Below are 18,914 nucleotides of genomic sequence, written 5' to 3'. Positions count from 1 at the left end.
TCATTTTTTTGAGTTTCATCGTCTGTTTTTCTGTTTCAGTTTCATTCAAAATTTACTCTTTTTTTTTTCAGTTTCTCGTCACTATTTATCAATGTAGAGCAATGTCGATCTCTAACCAACAACAAGATGCTCTTCTATTGTCCTCTTACTGTATACTATCAGTTTACTTTTGATTTCCGGGATTACTCTTCCTTCTATTTTGTGAACGGTAGTGAACTGATAGTAAACTGATAGATTTTTTTTCTAATTCTCTTTCTCTGCTGTTAATCACTACCACATTGTTCTTCTTTTTCACTTCGTTTTTTCTCTAACTTCGTGTTGTTTCTGTTGCTATGCTTAACGATCCGTCTGACTACTTTTTTTGCTCTGTTAACTTTATTTCTCTTTCTGGTCGATCTTCTTCTTCTCACTGTCTGTGTTTTTTCTTCTATTTTTGCTCTTCTCAAATTGCTACGAACTCTCTGCTACTCTCTTGTGCTTTCTCTGTTAATGTTTGTCGCAGTTTTTGTCTACATTTGTTGCTCTATCCGTTTCACCTTCCATCTCTGTTTATGCTCAGCCTTTCCTTCTGAGGCTAAAAACGAGCGGAAAGAACCAAGAAGAGTAATGAAAGAGATTGGACGGATGTCCGAGCAATCGAGGCGGAATAGGGTTCCACAACGACCAAGAGGGAGGAGCCACCGCTATCCCTCTCTTGGTTGGTAGGGATTAGGAGAGCCTCTTACTCTCTGGCTTGCCAAAGAGAAGAAGATGACATCTGTTGTTTCTTTTAGAGCAAGTAATTCTAAGTTTTCTAAGAAGCTCCACTAATCTTAATTATCTATTAGATATGAATTATAAGAAATTCACGCCAAGCTCACAGAAATGGCCGAAATGGCAAATCGAGAAATTTTTGAACAGAAGGCCATTTCTCCCTTTCTTCACAATATCGAAAACATCAATTGCAGTGTTTTTGAACAGCTCACAGAACTTCAAGCATCTAACATTAAGGGCAGAAATTATAAACAGAGAAGAATAAATTGAAGAAGACGAAGATTAACATGGCGTAAATAATCTCCTACTTTCTCGTCTCATCGAAACAGCTCTCCAAGATATGCTCGAAGACCCGGACATCTTGGAGACAGACTAGAGAGATGTGTTTCGTCCGGTTCCAAACATCGCATTCACATATTTAAGAAGAAATCTCGGTCGAGTTCGGTTCGAACAACATCAAACTCAAACTATTCATGAATCGGCAAACTCTCTCTCCTCTCCTAATTGGATTTTTGGTTGGGTCAGACACTAATAAGCCATTCACATAGTTCAAATTCCCTCTGAAAGCATGGTCTTAATCATGATTGGCTCTAATGGCCACCCCTGGTCGTAATCTAGAGACATGATCCTTCCTTTTGAATCGGAAGAAGGGGTGAAAGAAGAGGAGAGAAGATAGGTAACAGTGTTTCATGTCCGCTTTAACTCAAACATAATCTTCTCAGCCAAGCATCGTCCATGCATTATATAGTTCAAAGAAGCATTACTAAGGAAACATATCTCCCAACCCTGACATGGAGTTCACTACCCTAACCCAAAAATCAAATCTCACGTTTCTGTAAAAATTTAATCCCCCCCATAAGAACTCAGATCTCAAGCATACCAGACGTTTGTTAAAATGCATCATCAAATATTCAGACTACAGATCACTACAAACAGGAATAGGAAGCACGGGTAATGCTTCATCGTCGGCCATTAAAACCAACACTCCGCTATCATGATATAACATCAGTGAAATATCTCAGTGAACTCCAAAGAGAAGACATCTTTATCATCACACAGATACTGAAAATGGGAAGTTGCAGCAAGTAGATGAGAAAGAAAATGGAGACACATTTTGCAGAAATATCAAAATAAAAGAATTAATGGAGGAGAGCAGAAGTGGAAATTAGAGGCAAGAACATGGCACTAGCATTTGGGCAAACTATGTTTGTATATCAAGACCAAATATAATTTCAAAAGAGAAACTGAAATCTGTCTGAATATCACAAGCAGCTGTTTCTCCCCTTTTGAACATTCCATCAGCAAGACCAAAAACACTAAAAACATTACCAGAAGATTAAAAAGAATGAAAGACGAAAGGACACATCCTCTACTTCCCCTGGCTTTCTGGCCGGCAGTCTCATCGGTGGCCAAACACAAAAAGCCCTCTTTCAAATACCCTAGATGAGTCAACATAAAACCCAAAGAACATCAAAATCCAGAAAGAAAATTAAACATAAGTAAGAGAAAAAACAAGGGGAGATCAGATAATCATCCCCTATTTGGGCATTCTCTAGCAAAATGCCCCTGCTCGCCGCAGTGGTAACATCCATCACCACCACCTCCGCCAGCGCCGCCGCCACCACCGTATCTCCCTCCACCGCCTCCGCCGCCGAATCTTCCGCCTCCGCCACCACCGAACCTCCCTCCGCCACCGCCACCGCTACCACCCTGGTAGCAATCTCTCGCCATGTGTCCGGGCTCCCCACAAGAGTAACAGGTACCACCGCCGCCGCCGCCGCCGCTTCCATTCATCCCACCTCTTCCTCCTCTTCCCCCGTATCCCCCCCCACCATAACCACCCCCATATCCGTACCCTCCAGCACCTCGGCCACCACCGGAGCTTCTCCCGCCGCCAAAACCACCACCACCGCCGCCAAACCCACCGCCGCCGCCACCACCCCTCCTATCCCCTTGCACAGGGGCGCCATCCGGACCCGTCACGTTGACTGCCTTCGTCCGGCCGTCATCACCGTTCTCGATCTCAAACTCCACCTTCTCGCTCTCCGCCAAGCTACGGTACCCGTCGGATTTGATCGACGATTGGTGGACGAAGAGATCCTCGCTACCGTCATCAGGGCTAATGAAGCCGAACCCCTTCTGGGTGTTAAACCACTTCACCACCCCGCTCATCCTGCTCTCCTGCGCCATCACCACAAAACCCTAATTCTCAAACCTTCTGCCTCTCTCCACTTCGCTCTCTCGTTTCCCTCGGCAGAGCTGCTTTCTTTATACGCAGCTTCCCCAGCCACGTCATCCTGGCCGTTCATTTCACGCAAAATAACAAATAATCAAAAGAAGAAATTCCTTTCGAAGAGATTCGATGCGGTCTTCTCAGATATTTTACCGATCGGACGGCTAGAGACTCTCGGATGAAACCCAATCGCGCCCTAGGATCAGCTAGGGTTTTGTAAAGAGATGCCTCAATTCTCCCTGGCCCTTCACATGTGTCTCACATTTGATGCTTTTGATGGCTGGTCAAAGAGTCAAAGGATGGTCAATCCGGTCAACGGGATGGATTCGTGGGAGGAATGGGTGAGGGGGAAAAGGCTAAAAATGGGTATAGAAGGAGAAGTGATTAAATGAAGGTTTTATTTTCACAATGGGACCTACTTGCTTAATTAGGTTTCCAAATTTTTAAGCACGTTTAGATTCATAATCATGTGTTTGATTATGACTCTTTTTCATTAAGCCAAGGAGATTCATATAAAAAATTAATATGTATACATGTATAAGGGCATGTGTACCCCTTATCATCCTTATCTAAATGTACCCCAAAGGAATAAACATTAATTAATTATACTTGTTTTAATAAAATACCAAATTAGTGTTAATAATTAGTGATTTATATTGGGTTGACATATTAATTAATTATTTTTAATTTTTTGGTGAAATTTCTTTGTAACAAACTTAATGTATAAAATGTTACAATATGTAATGATTAAATATTTGTCGGGGTGTCGGTTCGATAGATTAGTCTCGTTTGTGACGGTTCAACATGTAGTCGGGATAGTAGGAGATTTTTTAAATACAAGAAAAAACCCAATCACCAATTTTTTTCATGTAGATAAATAATTATTATATAATAAGATTCACAAGTCTATGTAATAAAGTCTTTAAATACTAAAATATAATAATTAAAAAAATGAATTAAACTTTCAAATTTAATTCACACATAAATTACATGAAGATATATTTATGTTAATAAAATAAAGCTACTTAAAATTAGAAGGACTACTTGACCTTTGCTGCCCTTCATAGAATAAGCAAGGAGCTCCCACCATTGACCATCTTACTAACATCCATGTGTGTAGGGAGGGCAGGGCCTCTCTTGCTTCTTCATCCTCTTGTCCATGTAGATATTATTCCCCACCATCATGTCCAGGGACACCGTTCGATTCTGCCTGCCTCTTCTGAGGACCAAGTACTTCAAAATTAATTGTCATTTAGTTTGTGAAAAAATTCAAGCAGACATGATTAAGACAACACACATACAAATCAACAACCAAACTATAGACTTATTCACTAAGACATTGAGTTTATCCCAATTTGACTTATTACTTGACTAGTTAGGTATCATTAACATATCCTCCAACTTGAGGGGAGTATCGAAGATAGACTTGAAGATTGAAGATAAAAACGAAAATCTAGTATGTAAGTAGGATTTGTATTTTTAAATTGATTCGGGATATATCCTATAAATCTGTAACCTAAGAACATAATCATTATCGAAAAAGAAAGATTAGTTAGCCTCCTCTCTCATCTTTTAAGTCCACTCTTTACACAAATAAGAGGCAAGAGAGAGAGCCCTTCTCTCCTCTCTTTAGGCTCAGTCGGGAGTGGCCCCTGCCCTCCCTGACATTGATGGTAAGACAGCAGGGACACCTTCCCATTGGATTGCAAAAAAAACGAAATGGTAATGGTCCCTCTCCCCTTTGCAATTGCACACAGAACTGGATATCAGTATCAATTCCGCAGTGATAACATTGCCCATGGTAGACCGTAGAGTATATACTCGTTTTGTTTTCTTGCAGCTGAAAGTAATAAATTCAACTCTCCATCCCTATCTTTCTCAGAGAGGTTCTTGACCTTCTGTGGGATATGATATTATATAGTTCCTACTGCAGCTGAAAGCACCCTAGAGAGACTTGATACTGCTTTTGGAGTACTTGGCACTGTGACGAGTCCACTCTCATTAAAATTTGCAAATAAATTGTTAAAATGGTCTTAAGCTCATTTACCTTCATCCCAGTTACTGATTGAAAAGTTCTTCACGAAAGAGTATCTGAGACCTGTTGCAAGCAGTACACTGCTACCAGAAAGAGGCCAAGCAGCTCCCCGTTCTGAAATCGGAATTGCTTGGAGCAATGACAGATGCCTACCAAAATTTGGAATACAGCTCAATCATACAAAGTACAGTTGGTGTGCTTTCTCATGGCCACAATGTGGTAATCTTGATAAACAATTAGGCAAAACAAAACATTGCAGTACCTAGTTGCATATCCTAGTCAAGGATTTACATAACTCACTTTGGAAAATTGGGATTACTATTAACAAATGAAAGTTGAGAATGATTACAACCAAAGACAGTTTGTGATAATGGCATTGTACATTCCCTCTTCGATAAAACTAACGAAGTGGGCACTAAGAGACAGCTACCTTTCATGAGAATAACTTAAAAGTGCGAGAGAATAAGCTACCTATCTACAGACGATGAAACCACAGGAGGATAGGCTCTTCAAGAAATGCAATTATATGAAGTCCTTAGTACACTTCAACATTCCATTGTTCTGCTTTCTTCAATTGCTTCTTGTAATTGGCCCAGTCGATTCCTGAAAACCAACAGGTCACAACCAGAGAATTAGTTATCATTACATCAAATCTTTTCGATACCTCAATGGAAGAGCTTCAGTGTGACACTCACCATCTTTAGCAGCCAAAGACGTCATAATGTCATCAATTCCCTTCTCCATTCCCTTCAATCCACACATGTAGACATATGTGTTGTCATTCTTAAGAAGTTCCCACAATTCTTCAGCATATTGAGCCATTCTTGTCTGGATGTACATCTTCTCTCCCTTTTCATTGGTTTGTTCTCTGCTCACAGCAAAGTCGAGTCTGAAATTATCAGGTGCCTTCTCCTTCATCTTCTCAAATTCCTTTACAAAACCAGAAGTATAGTCAATAGTCATTTTCCCCCTTATGGAAAGGAAAACCGAGTATAGATACCCACCTCTTTGTAGAGCAAAGAGCTACTTGTGGGGACTCCCAAGAATAGCCAAGCCAATCCCTTGAACTGCATAATGAGTTAAAGTGGAATAAAATGTTGCTTAGCCAAGGAAACCAAATCATTGTAACATATGTCCATAGTTGTGTTTCAAGCACCATCAAATGCATGGTTAGTCCATATGATTCCGTTCCTTAATCTGGCATTTACCTTGTAGTCATCATGTTTCTCAAAGAACATTTTCCACAAGAATGAACGGAAGGGTGCAATTCCTGTTCCTGTTGCAAGCTGCATAAAATAGTTCTTGCATAAGCAACTTATTTATGTCAGTCGATTTTTCTGGGTTCTTTTCCTATATCAAATTATGGATTTAGTATGCAGCATAGGAAATGTCAATATAGTATAAAGGGACAAATTATCACTGGTACAATAAAATTAACCATGATTTTGAGATCCCAGGCTTTACCATTATGACTGTGGCATTAGGATCTTTGGGCATAAGCATTTCTTTCCCTACAGGTCCGGTAATCTTTACTTCAGCTCCAGGCTTCAGGTCGCCTGAAAAAATAAATGACTTGAGATCCAGGAGGGCAGATACCTATCTCATTAGGCAAAAACCCTACAGTTTGTCTGCCTCTTGTATCACATTATGGGAGTTCTTATTTATACTAACAAAGCCAACTTTATTCAAGGACTGAAGTGAAAACTTTGAAGTTCTTACATAGAAAATTTGAGCACACTCCTTTTACTATTTCTCCCTGCTCATTGGTGTATACAAGCCGCTTCACGCACAAAGAAACCTAAGGTAAAGACATGAATATTGACTCAAATATCTGAGGTGAGAGGAATGAACAAAATTGAAGCCACTCAATTGTTTTCTAAAAGAGAACTAATGAAACATTAGCTAACTCCACCATCACATCCAGATAACGAAATGCATGAAAATAGCCATTTCCACAAGAAGAAAAACTGCTAACTAGATGACGATGAAGTCCTAAAACAAACTGACAGATTAGACTTGTGCTGAAAGATTATGAGACAACACTCACAGTTTTGGAGTCTCCAAAGTCTCCGAGGGCACTGCTTGCAATGGAATAGAGCCTCAACTTGTGGGGCTTCCCATTCTTATCGATTCCATCAGCAATAACGCCAATTGACTGCCCCTCTCTGTATGGAACTTCACCTGTGATCCAAAAATAAAAATAAAATCAACAAACGGGAAATGGAATACAGAATCCCCTCTAAATACTCGTTTTTTTATTCAGTCAAATCGTAAACAGTTAGCATACCTTCAGTGCTAAAAACCATGTGCCATGTCTCTCCAGGTGCATCATCACCGGTGATCTTAGTGTTAAGCAGGCATCTGCCAATGTACGGGTCCTTGGGCCTGAACTTGTTCACCACCACACCTTCTTCATCCTTCTTCGACACCTTCTCTACCTTCGCTGGAGCCTCCGTGGTAACCTGCGCTCTGATGGGACCGACCTTCCCGACAGTAGACACATTTCTGGTGTATAGACATGTCTGGAAAGCATTTCCAGAAGTAATCAGATAATTCTAGTTTAGTTCCCATCGCACATAATTCGACTTTTCTAGTCTCAGCCCTTACCTTTTGGAAGCTGATTCTTTCTGAAGAGATGATACATGTTCTGGCCGGTAGAGGAGATGACTTGGTCGTAGAGACAGAAACTGCAGCCGTGAGGGCAGCAGCCATGGATTTTGGAGCTGATGGAAGGAGCTGGGAAGAGAGAGAAGTTGAGTTGGTCGACAAGGGAGGAGCAAGGAGAGGACAGAGAGGAAAGGTGGATTGGAAGATTACATTGGGTGGAGGGGATTTGAAGGGAATGCAGTGGTCATGGTTGTGAGCGACTGGATTCTGTTTAGATAAGTCTACGATTACCGTAGCTACTCTCATTTCACCCACAAAAAATCTTCCATTTTACGCTAACTAGAGAGTTGAAATCCAAAGAAATCCCAAGGAGCCGATCGACAATCAATTTACGGCAATGGCCGGACGGCGGGAGAGCCATGAAGGAGGTGTTCCTTCCGGTGGCCGACTGTGGTCGTGGGCTTAGAGAAGCGGCCCGTGGGTACAAAATTTCAAATCCCAAATCCAGAAGTACACTGCCCAACACGGTAAGACAACCTCATATTGGCCCATAAGGATAGGATCAGACTCTGTTACCTGGTTCATTCTTCATTTACTTATGGTAACCAACTACATAAATAAAAAAAATTAAATTTATACATGAAACCATGTTAAATTTTTAAAAACTATAAAATAACATAAAATACCATAATATTATTAATTAAATATATAATTTAATTATTTTAACTAAATTTATAAAATATTTATTTAATTATTTTTAAATAATTAAAAAATATGTCTGAATGTATTATGAGTATTTTATTATAAAAATTAAAGTAAAAATAAGGATATTTTAGTAGGTTAAATTTATAAATCGTCGTTTAGAGTTACAACTAAATTATTAATTTTGTTACTACATAATAATTAATTATTTAATTATTTAATTATTGACCGTTTATTTAGTACAGTTAGCAAGCAACTCATTCTCGATAATATTTTCAATTTTCCAAGCTGATTAGGGATGCCCATGGGGAAGCTTTTAAGAAATCTAACTCACCTTGCGACTTCTCCTCATAACCCTACTCCATCCCTGCCCACAATGCAAATCCTCGTCTTTCTCTACGGGTGTCAAGTTTATGTAATTATCCAATTTTCATCCGTCGTTTATTAAATGGAATGAGTTTTGAACATAATATTTCACCCGTATATGTAATTGAGTACTTTTTTATTAAGCGAAACCAAACTGGGTAATACGTATTCCATACTTGTTTACCCGTTTACCGATTATGTAAGGGTATTATTATAATTTTTTCATACCTATGTGGGAGGACGTTATTATATGATTAGGGGTGGGCATTGGGTAAGTTTTTACGGGGAACTCGATCCAACCTGACCCAAAAAACCCAAGTTCAGATTTATAATTTCACCTGGTGGGTCGGAGACAGGGTGGGGTGAAATTTTTGACCTCATTTGCTTTAGATACATATAATTTTTTTTAGAAAATAAAAAATAAAAAATTAGAGATATACTTGTATTTAAAGTACTTTTGGATTTATGGAAAACCGACGTTAGGGTTTTGTTTGTAAAGAAGAACAGGAAAAAGGTAAAAACCTAATTTTATCATAAATTATACACAAAATACCACTACAACTTAATTATAGAAATACCTTCATCTACGTATCCCCTCGTATGTTCGTATTCATTTATTTTATTAACAGTTGATAGTTGGTAAAAGCTAGGTATTTCAAATTAAATATTATATATATTAGAAATTTCAATTGTTATATTTTTTTTTTAATTAAAAGGTCTATTGGTCTTAAGGGAGGGCAGCTTCCCCATCTCTAGAACATAACCTTTCTCTACAAAAAATTAAAAGATCAGGAATGCTTCCCTTTGGAGGAAGAGAGAGTGGAAGCCTCATGCCCTCCTTTACCCTCAAATTGAGATAACAAGAGATTTGGTGAAACAAATACATGTAAAAACTCTGAAATAGAGGCTTTCAACAGCTCCCATGATCCTTGTACCTGGTTGGTTTCCTGTTACTGTTTTGATTTCTCTCTGTCTTTGCGCTTATGCAACTATTACGATCATTCCCCATTGATTTCTACTTCAATTTGCATCTCTGCAACTAATATTTCGGCCATTGCAGGAATGTGCAGACGCTGAGATTTAAAAAATATCCCAAACGGAATCGACAATCAAATAAGAGAGCATCCACACAGTGCCCCGTTTTCAAGTCTCAGTGATTCACTGTCTGGTATGGATTCGTCTTAGTTTCGTACGCCCTGGCCATGCAGGTCCCAAAACAAACCAGACAGTCCCATCTACGATCGATTGATCGTGTCTGTGACTATCGAATTCTCAGTGGAGCTTCCACCGCGGAGCTCTTTCATGGTATCATCGTTCCGATTGTTTATGTTCGTCAATTTTGCAACGATAATGATGCCAGCACGCGCAGGCACGTTCTTCGCTAGTTGCTTCCCACTTCTGGAGTAGGGGTCATCTTGATTTTCCTATTTTTGGCTCATGAATCTGCGTTTTATTCCGCCTATCAGAGCTTATGTCAGTAATCAGATCATACTCCATCTCTCTGTAAGTTATCCTCTTCTGTAACCATTGAAGTTTATTAAACAAAACAGCCGCACAAGCTCCTTTTTTCCTCCCCAAAACAATTCATGGTTGAAAAATTTGGACCGCAGCTTCGTCCTTCTGGGTCACACTTTGCACTGCGGAAGGTGGGATCGCCAATACGACAATACCCTTTCTGCTTGATCCATTAACGAATAAACAAACGATTGACTGAAACAAATGGTCTTGCTCATTCCGGTTTTATAGTGTGTTTATAATCAAATGTCGACACCTGGGAGAAGTTCCTTCTGTTTCATCCGCCAAGAAGATAAAAAAAAACAGAAATTTACAGAATCGGCGAAGGGTCAACCTCGTAATGATATGGCGTACATTCACCAGCCTATTGAAAAAGCAGAAATGCTCGGATGAAACAACTTCCATAAAGCAAGAAAAAACGCCGAAAAATCTGATCATGTGTTCATAGTATGGATTTGATGTGTCTGGGCACAAAGTTTTCTGGGTCTGAGTCACGCCACTGAGATCTCCTATTCAAAAATCTGTTGTAAACAAGAACAGATAATTAATATAAGTAGACGATCACTCCCTGGTGTTGCTCACATCTCTCTCCCTCTTCTCTCCTCTCCTCTCTTCCCCCCGTACCGGAACTGAAAATGATGGGGCTGTTTTCTCCGAGCTCCCTAACCGGGAAATGGATGGGATTCGTGACGGCTGTTTGGGTTCAGTCGATTTCCGGCAACAATTACACCTTTCCAAATTACTCCAACGCCTTAAAATCTCTTATGGGTCTCACTCAACTGCAGCTCAACAACCTGTCGACCGTGAAGGACGGCGGGAAGGCCTTCGGTATTCTCGCCGGCCTCGCCTCCGACCGTGTTCCCACCGCTGTCATTCTCCTCATCGGCTCCATTGAAGGTTTGATCGGGTACGGAGCTCAGTGGCTAGTCGTTAGCCACCGAATCCGCCCGCTTCCTTACTGGCAGGTACATTTTCTTCTCTCTTGAAAGGGTGCTCTGCTGCATGCGTGGCGACGCAAAAGCTCATCTGAACAAAAAATTACGAAAGGATGCAATTGAATTTCGTCCTTATCATCCACGTCCTAATTCGATAACCCTATTTTCACTGGTTTGATCCTAATTAATTAGAGTATAATAATAATATTATAAAATGTCATACGATATAAGGGCGTATTCACTGTTGGTTTGCTTAAATGCAGATGTGCATCTTCGTTTGCATGGGAGGCAATAGCACGACATGGATGAACACGGCCGTCCTGGTCACCTGTATGCGTAACTTCCAAAACAACAGGGGCCCCGTTTCCGGGATTCTCAAAGGTTTCGTCGGCCTCAGCACCGCCATTTTTACGGACCTCTGTACCGCTCTCTTCTCCAAGAGCCCTTCCTCTTTTCTCCTCATGCTTGCCGTCATCCCCGCCGTGATCTGCCTCACCTCCATGGTCTTCCTCCACGAGGTCGACCCTGCGGCCGTGGAAACAGCAGAAGAGAGAGAAGAGTCCCGCTACTTCGCTTTCTTCAACGTCGCTGCTGTCGTCGTGGCCGTCTATCTCCTCCTCTTCGACGTCACCGGCAAGCACGGCCCCGTCCTCTATCGCGCATTTGCTGCTGTCCTCCTCGCTTTACTCGCCTCTCCGTTGTGTGTTCCCATCTATACCGCAATAAAGTTTCCTCAAACACGTGGAAAGACTACGGATTTGGAAGGAAAAGGAATCGAAGTAGTACCAGTTTCGCCCACCCAGCAAAGTGTGGGCAGCAAACAAGAACAACAGAAAGGAGGAAGGGCAGCGAAGAAGAAACCGGATATAGGAGAAGATCACAAGCTCTTGGAGGCGGCGAGGACCTTTGATTTCTGGATTCTGTTCCTCTCGTTCCTTTGTGGGGTGGGAACGGGCATGGCGGTGATAAATAACCTGGGGCAGATTGGACTCGCGCTCGGTTACGCTGACGTCTCTATCTTCGTCTCGCTCACAAGCATCTGGGGATTCTTCGGCCGCATTGGCTCCGGTTGGATCTCCGAGTATTTCATGAAGTACGTTACGTACTCAGCCTTACTTATATTCCTGTTGTACTCTACCTTACTAATCAACCTTGTTTTTAAGTGCAGAAAGGCTGCCACTCCGAGGCCCGTGTGGAATGCAGCTTCCCAGATTTTAATGGCAGTGGGGTTCATAGTAATGGCCATGGCCCTGCCCGGATCCCTTTACATTGGTTCAATCCTTATTGGAATCGGCTACGGGGTGCGGCTTGCAGTCACAGTTCCAGTAGCCTCCGAGCTCTTTGGCCTCAAGTACTATGGCCTCCTCTACAACATTCTCATCCTCAACCTTCCCCTCGGTTCCTTCCTCTTCTCCGGCCTTCTCGCTGGGTTTCTTTACGATGCTCAGGCGACACGGACCGCCGCCGGCAGCAACACATGCATCGGAGGCCACTGTTACAGGTTGGTTTTCATTATCATGACCGTTGTATGCTTTGTGGGACTTGGACTGGATGTTTTATTAGCATTCAGGATGAGAGATCTGTATTACAAGATCCGCATGAGGACGAAACCGAACGAGGAGACAACTGAAGACACCAAAAGTTGATTCTTTCAGCAGAGGAGATGGCTGGCATCTAAGGGGAAGATTTTCCCATTGTTGAGAGAAGTAGATTGTCTGTAATAAAATAAAATAAAATCTGTGTTTCTTCTTGTTCTTGTTCTCAGTTTTCTCCACTGTTTCTGCTTGTTCTTCACTTGTTCAGTTGTTTATTTCCAATGAAGACAATCGTCTAAGACTGGTGTATAGATGAAATTTCAAATTTCAACGTGGCAACACATCAGCCTTATATATTTTTCTTCTCTATGCTGGTGGTCTCGGTTGACATGGCTTATTGACCGTCCAGGTTGGCAAGTCAATATTTTGACTCAGTCAAAATTGGGTATTTTGATGAATAAGTCTAGAAAAAGGGCGTTTTACTAATTATTTTTTTAAAATAGGTATTTTCCCAAAATTCTCTTATCAAAATTAGAATCCTGTTAAATGGTCCAAATAATCAATATTGATAAATGATCAAGATTGGAGAAGCGTTATCCAGTAGAAACAGAAAAGAACGAAGGTTGCCATGGCGTGCCAGAGATTCGAGAGGTATCTGACACATATAACTGAATCTGCTTTAGCAAGGTTTCCTCTGTAATAGTAACTGGGTTCCTAATCGGATTCTCCATTACGGAAAGATTTAACTTAAGAGACAGAGACATGAATCAGGCAAGACTGCATTATGATCAGAAAGAGAGATGCATGATGTGGCTGTTGGTGAAACACACAGTTGGCAATTTGTCTGGTTCGGCTTCTACTTCTCTCTGTACACCTTGGATTCTGCCTCTTCTCCTAGCTTCAAACGTGATTTGCTGGTTAATATCTCAGCAAGTGAGAAGCCTTCATTTTCCAGAATTTCTTACTCATCGTCAAGGTAATTCTTTTTCTGGGCCGTCTATGATCAACAAAAGTCGATTCCAAAAACTGAAACAGCAGTTCAGCCGTCCTCGGTATGAAGCTTCTGTCTTTTTCCACAGTCAATGGGCCATTAGATGTTTATGTGTCTGGCAAACAAACAACTGGACCGTCTAAAGCATAAAAATATCTTAAGATAGAAATTGTTAATAATGCAAGCTCGTGTCGCTGAAGCTTCCACAATCAGCGTGTCCATGACAGTAGAGTCTCGACATGTTGCACCCATTTCCTTTTCCGCCATGAACTCGCCGGTGAACCGAGACACCCATTGTCAGAAACAGATCGAAACGAATCCTTTCCGTCAGTACTTCAACTGGCAGCGTCTGTGGTCACTTCCACGGCCAGCTTTCTGCATTAGATTTCGAGTGACAGCAGCTTCGTCCCTTCTCAATGTGATTGACAATTCTATTCAACTAGATCAAGGGCATCCTGTTGGTTTCAATAATGTAGATTGATATTTTTTATAAATGACCCTATAATGAATTGAACTCTGAGACTTTTTTTCATAGATTCGGACAAAATGGCTCTGATGAAACCTATTATTGAATCGCAGTTTCCAGGGTGTCCATCCCCTAACAACTGCGAGAGACGTCCAGCCACCTAATGATTTTTAAAAGAAAATTCAAAGCAGATCTTCACCAAAACCGTTTACTCTGGTTTTCATTAATCTACGGAGAAAAAAAATCCTATCCCAGACACTACTCTCCCAATCACAGATTCACAGGGATTATTTGGGGCAGAAAAAAGACGGGAAATGTTTGCAGCAAAAACAGGGAGGACTGTTTTCTTTGTCAACATTTTTCTATTCAAAGATTCTCTTTCCAGAGATGGAGACATTCCTCACTTGAAACTCTGGCCCTGATTCATTGGCAAAAGCTAGTGGGAATCCACTCGCAAACCAAATTACTTAAAAAGTTATTTGGAGATTTGACGCTAAATCCATTTTCGATCGTGATTGAGACGCTCCCACGAACCAAGATCCCCAACATCCACTTGTAGCTTTCTGGAACCTACAGGACATTCTGAGGTTCTGAGAACCATGGCTGGATGGTCATCTGTACTGGGTCCAGGCAGGCACATGTCAGCGAAGCAGAAGCTAACGGCCAAGACAGATGAAAGGAAACTTTCAAGGCTAAAAGTTTGAACTTTTCCGCATCGAGCTCATCGCAGCAGCGAGAATGCAAGTTATGCAAATGCAACCGAAACAGTTCGGGCTCTGGAACTCTGGATAAAAATAACAGGAAATGCAGAAAGAGAATTGTAGCTCTGAATCAATATGAATGATGAAATTGAAAACAGAACATAGAATCCTTTTACCTCTAAGAGCTAGCCTAAGGACCCAACAAAATCAAATACAAATTTCAGCTTAATCAAACAACATTATGAAACAAAGTGGGTGTTTGGGCTCTGCGATAACCAGCATAAATCTAATCTGTATATACACTCCATGAAGGATGAGAAAAGAACAGAGAAAGTTAATTTATCAGTGAAATCCTCTAGACCCTCTCGACTGGTACAGCTCCAGTCTGCCTTTGGCCTCCGGCAACAAGGTTTCAACATCAGGATTCTGCGCCATGTATCCCTGCTTCGAAGCCCACTCGAGCACGGTTAGGACTTCAGCTTGGGCCAACGCTTCACTGTCTGGTACATGAAGGGCGGTGCAGCAGAGAAGAACTAGAGATACGATTTGGATCATCTGCTCCCCGAAGTAAACGAGTTGAACCAAGTGCTTGGCTCCGCCAGCAGTTAGAATTGCTTTGGAATGATCTATATGAAGATAATTATCGGAACAAGCAAATTTCGTCAACGCGATTACCGCTTCCCTTGTCACATCTTCTTCTCTCTCGTCGATTAATCTGACGAGCGGCCCGATAATCCTCGTTTCAGTAGCTCGAAATGTTCTTGCTAGAGACCCGATTGCCTTTATGCAGGGGACGAGAAGATCCGAATCAGCTTTCTCAACGATCCGCAACAGTTGGTCTACCACGGCCTTGGAGGCCGGAGAATTGGGCTTAAAAGCTGAGCGACGTAAATCAGCATCCTGCTCTGCAACCGCTGCTATCTCCATCAGTGCCATGGCAGAGTTGTATTGGACTTCTTCAGGGCCCTTCTCCAGGAGTACTGCAAAACAGAGGAGTGCTCGGGATTCGGTGATACTGCGGCAAATTCCACAATTTCCTTTGCACAGCTTCCACAGGGCTCTAGCTGCCATGGCCTTCATCTGCGCTTTGGTGGCCGGGTCTTCGTATTCCCTCCCCTTAATGCTGGTCCCGGAGAGGGAAATGTTCTGCTTAGTGCCGTGATGGTGGTGGTGATGGTGATTAGCCGCGGAAGAGTTTGTTTGTTTTTGAGGAAGCGGAGGTTTGGATGGATTTTGGTCATTTGGATTGCTAGCGTTAGCGTTGGCGGCCATCGTTGATTTGACAATCGAATGTATCTGATTCTGGGCATGATTGGCTCCCATTGGATGAGATATTTGGCTCTGCAATAGCTTGTCTTCTTCATCGTTTGTTGTCTTGGCAGCATTGTTGTTGCCAGCATTGTTGTTGTTGGCGAGAACGATCGAGTGGATGGAGGGTATGGCCTTGCTACTGACTGCATACTTGCTGTGTTCTTGAACGGTCTCAAAGGCAAGATGGCTAACAAGGAGACGAATGATGTTGTTTTGGGCAAAATGGTCTTGACATTTGGGGTGGCTGGAAGCAAGTTCAGAGATAGCCCAGGCAACTACAGATTGTACCTTCATCGACCCTTCTTTGAGAATTTTCGCAAATACAGAGCAGACGCCGGCAGGGATCATCTGCTCGACACTTTCCGGGTCTCGGGCAAGGAGCCCAATCGCCCGAGCAGCATCCTCCTGCCCCTCCTGGCGGCCTTCCTTGACAAGCCTCAGGAGAGGAACGACTCCGCCTTCTTCGATGATGAGCTTGCTGTAGCGGTCATTGTCAGCGAGGGACACGAGGGAGGCAGCTGCGTCGGATTTGGCCTCCATGGAGCCCGTGTACAGGGTGGCGATCTGCTCCCAGATCATGCAAAGAATCGGTTCGTTGGAGGCAATGGGAGGCAGACCGACTTCCTCGACGCGAGGATTGGCGGAGACGGCGAGGACCCAGGTCACATCCCCGATGGAATTCCCCAACTGGGCGGTAACCTTCTTGAACGCAGCGGCGGGGATGATGGTGAAGACCCGTTTCATGATGCTATTGGTGCGGCATTTGACAACCAGGGTGAGCGCCTTGTCCAGAGCCTGCTCCGTCTCATCGATGATCCGGCGCAAGGGACGCTCGTAAAGGTCAGAGCCAGCGCGGGCCGCCTGCCGGAGCAACGTCGCCAGTTTCTCCGTCTTGGCTTTGAGTTCGACGCACTCCGCCTTAAAATTGGAGACGTCGTCTGCCCCTTTGGTCACCTGGTCCGCCAACTGGATGGGCTTCGCCAAGATCTGCTTCACGATGTCAGCCATGGCGAAAACCCAAACAAAACCAGACCAACCAAAAATCTTGACGATTCCCCTATTCCCACACAAATCAACAAACTTTAATCAAGCAGCGATGATCCTCACGACCCTCATATCACAATAATCACATTTATCAAGAAAAGACCCTCAAGAAAAAAAAATAACAGCAATCAAAAGCAAGCAAGAAGAAAAATAAGGGTATCGATCAAAATTTCTGAGTCCTCACACGCTCGTTTCTTTTCCTTTCCAGTCCGAGAAAGAAGATCTGCAACTCCCAATTTTGGGTTTTCTCAGCCCAGGAATGACGGAGAGCGAATGTTCATTCGCTCGTCCGCGAGAGAGAGAGAGAGAGAGGGACGATTAGGGAGAGGGAGAGAGGCGTCGCTGGCAAAGAGGGTTGAATGAGATGGTATTGGTCTGGCTTTGAATACGAATAGTCGACGAGTTTTACAAGGTCAAACGCGTTTTTCCGACTCGTTCTCTTTTGCGTGCTCGATACTTTGATCCGAGTCTACCCTTCCGACTTAAAATTGTAATTGAGTTCGAATCCAATAATTTTAACTGAGTTGAAGTTCGATAGTTTGAACTCTAACTTATAATTAAAAATTTGCATAAAATATAAGTAAAATAAATTATATATAAAATTATGCATACATTTTACATAAAATTGGACATAACCTCTACTTAAAATTAGACATAACCTCTATATATTAACCTAACATAAAATTTTTTATATATTATGTATAAAACTATTCATAAAAGCTACGTAATTATGTATAAACTTTATTCAATAATCAAACACAGAAATATTCTTTTGAAAAACAACACTAGTTTTATCTATTTGTACTCAATCAGATCGTTATGATTCAAGGACTGGAAAACCAGATCATGGAGACAAAGAAAAAATTTAAGAAAAATGATTTTGGATGACTTAATCGTATGCCCATTTTTGTTTTTTCTTCGAAGCATGTATTCATATAACAACCGTTCTGAAATGCTACTAATATGTTCTTCTGAAAAATTTGAGTGGAGTTAGCATTAAGAGAGTACCTCAAACAATTTGAGTCTCTTCAAGAGCTATCAGGGCTTGAGTATAATTTGAGACATGTATCCCAGATTTGTTTAGTTGTCTCTAGATGGATTACATTATTAACTATATGCTCATGTTGTTTATAAGCCAACTAATCACCAAAGTATCAATTTTCAACCACTTATTGTAATTGATATCTTCTTCATTAATAGGTGGTTCTAGCTTGGTTAGGTGACCTAACAGGTTTCGGGTGATAAGGAATCTCCTAATCGATTTTGACTAGCTCAAGTAATGAAATAACCCTCTCAAGGGTATGGTGGTAATCCTAAGTGTCAGAGGTGCTTCCAGTCCACCTCTCTAGAGTAGGTTGACTTTCTGCATTAAAACGACTAGTCATTTAGGTTGCATTGGCCAGCCTTTTGACATAGTATCAGAGCTAGGCGCCCACGTTTCACGTTTGAATCCCGGAGTGCAGCGGTTAGAACCCAGGAACGGTGGGTGTCAGAGTGGTTCCGTCCACTCTTATTAGTCTCTGCTTTCCACACCTAACAGACCGGTCTTTTGGGTTGTATTGGCTAGGCGTCTAACTCAGAGCTCTAAAGTCAAGCGAGCTTGGGCGAGATTAGTACTAAGATAGGTGACCTCCTGGGAAGTCCTATTGGCGAGGTGTCTAACTTAGAACTCTGAAGTTAAGCGAACTTGGGTGAGAGTAGTATTAGGATAGGTGACCTC

The 18,914-nt window shown here is 42.0% G+C and overlaps 4 protein-coding genes across 6 annotated transcripts; 1 reads left to right on the top strand and 3 right to left on the bottom strand.

Moving 5' to 3' along the window:
• Positions 1 to 1,944: 1,944 nt before the first annotated feature.
• On the bottom strand, positions 1,945 to 3,008 carry LOC137938156 (cold shock protein 2-like). The gene has a single exon (XM_068783145.1). It carries the CDS (start codon positions 2,941 to 2,943, stop codon positions 2,284 to 2,286), a length of 660 nt encoding a protein of 219 aa, XP_068639246.1. The 5' UTR covers positions 2,944 to 3,008; the 3' UTR covers positions 1,945 to 2,283.
• Positions 3,009 to 3,906: 898 nt separating this feature from the next.
• Positions 3,907 to 7,889, bottom strand: LOC137938702 (ferredoxin--NADP reductase, leaf isozyme, chloroplastic-like). 3 transcript variants are annotated; one of them, XR_011109899.1, is made up of 11 exons: positions 7,629 to 7,831; positions 7,309 to 7,543; positions 7,069 to 7,202; positions 6,741 to 6,819; positions 6,486 to 6,577; positions 6,230 to 6,307; positions 6,026 to 6,088; positions 5,717 to 5,951; positions 5,493 to 5,624; positions 5,034 to 5,170; positions 3,907 to 4,219 (listed from the first exon to the last, which is right to left on the bottom strand). XR_011109899.1 is itself a non-coding variant. In XM_068783708.1 (9 exons), the coding sequence occupies exons 1-9, from the start codon at positions 7,731 to 7,733 to the stop codon at positions 5,557 to 5,559; spliced, it is 1,089 nt and encodes a 362-aa protein (XP_068639809.1). In that variant the 5' UTR covers positions 7,734 to 7,889; the 3' UTR covers positions 5,222 to 5,556. The 3 variants fall into 3 exon arrangements, 1 of the variants encoding a protein (XP_068639809.1); XR_011109898.1 differs by having other exon boundaries at positions 3,907 to 4,205; XM_068783708.1 differs by lacking the exons at positions 3,907 to 4,219; positions 5,034 to 5,170 and having other exon boundaries at positions 5,222 to 5,624; positions 7,629 to 7,889.
• A 2,957-nt stretch (positions 7,890 to 10,846) lies between these two features.
• Positions 10,847 to 12,980, top strand: LOC137939308 (protein NUCLEAR FUSION DEFECTIVE 4-like). Its single transcript, XM_068784586.1, has 3 exons — positions 10,847 to 11,176; positions 11,410 to 12,239; positions 12,315 to 12,980. Exons 1-3 carry the CDS (start codon positions 10,847 to 10,849, stop codon positions 12,790 to 12,792), a joined length of 1,638 nt encoding a protein of 545 aa, XP_068640687.1. The 3' UTR covers positions 12,793 to 12,980.
• A 1,786-nt stretch (positions 12,981 to 14,766) lies between these two features.
• Positions 14,767 to 17,532, bottom strand: LOC137938814 (uncharacterized). Its single transcript, XM_068783859.1, has one exon. The coding sequence runs from the start codon at positions 17,156 to 17,158 to the stop codon at positions 15,182 to 15,184; it is 1,977 nt and encodes a 658-aa protein (XP_068639960.1). The 5' UTR covers positions 17,159 to 17,532; the 3' UTR covers positions 14,767 to 15,181.
• Positions 17,533 to 18,914: the final 1,382 nt, after the last annotated feature.

Source organism: Aristolochia californica, unplaced genomic scaffold, assembly GCF_029961685.1.
Source record: "Aristolochia californica isolate CCGP_79_NKW_82.1479 unplaced genomic scaffold, dmAriCali1.0.hap1 SCAF_8, whole genome shotgun sequence".
NCBI classification, from domain to species: domain Eukaryota; kingdom Viridiplantae; phylum Streptophyta; class Magnoliopsida; order Piperales; family Aristolochiaceae; genus Aristolochia; species Aristolochia californica.
Note: the sequence above shows the minus strand (reverse complement) of the source record. Positions and strands in the feature narration are given on the sequence as shown.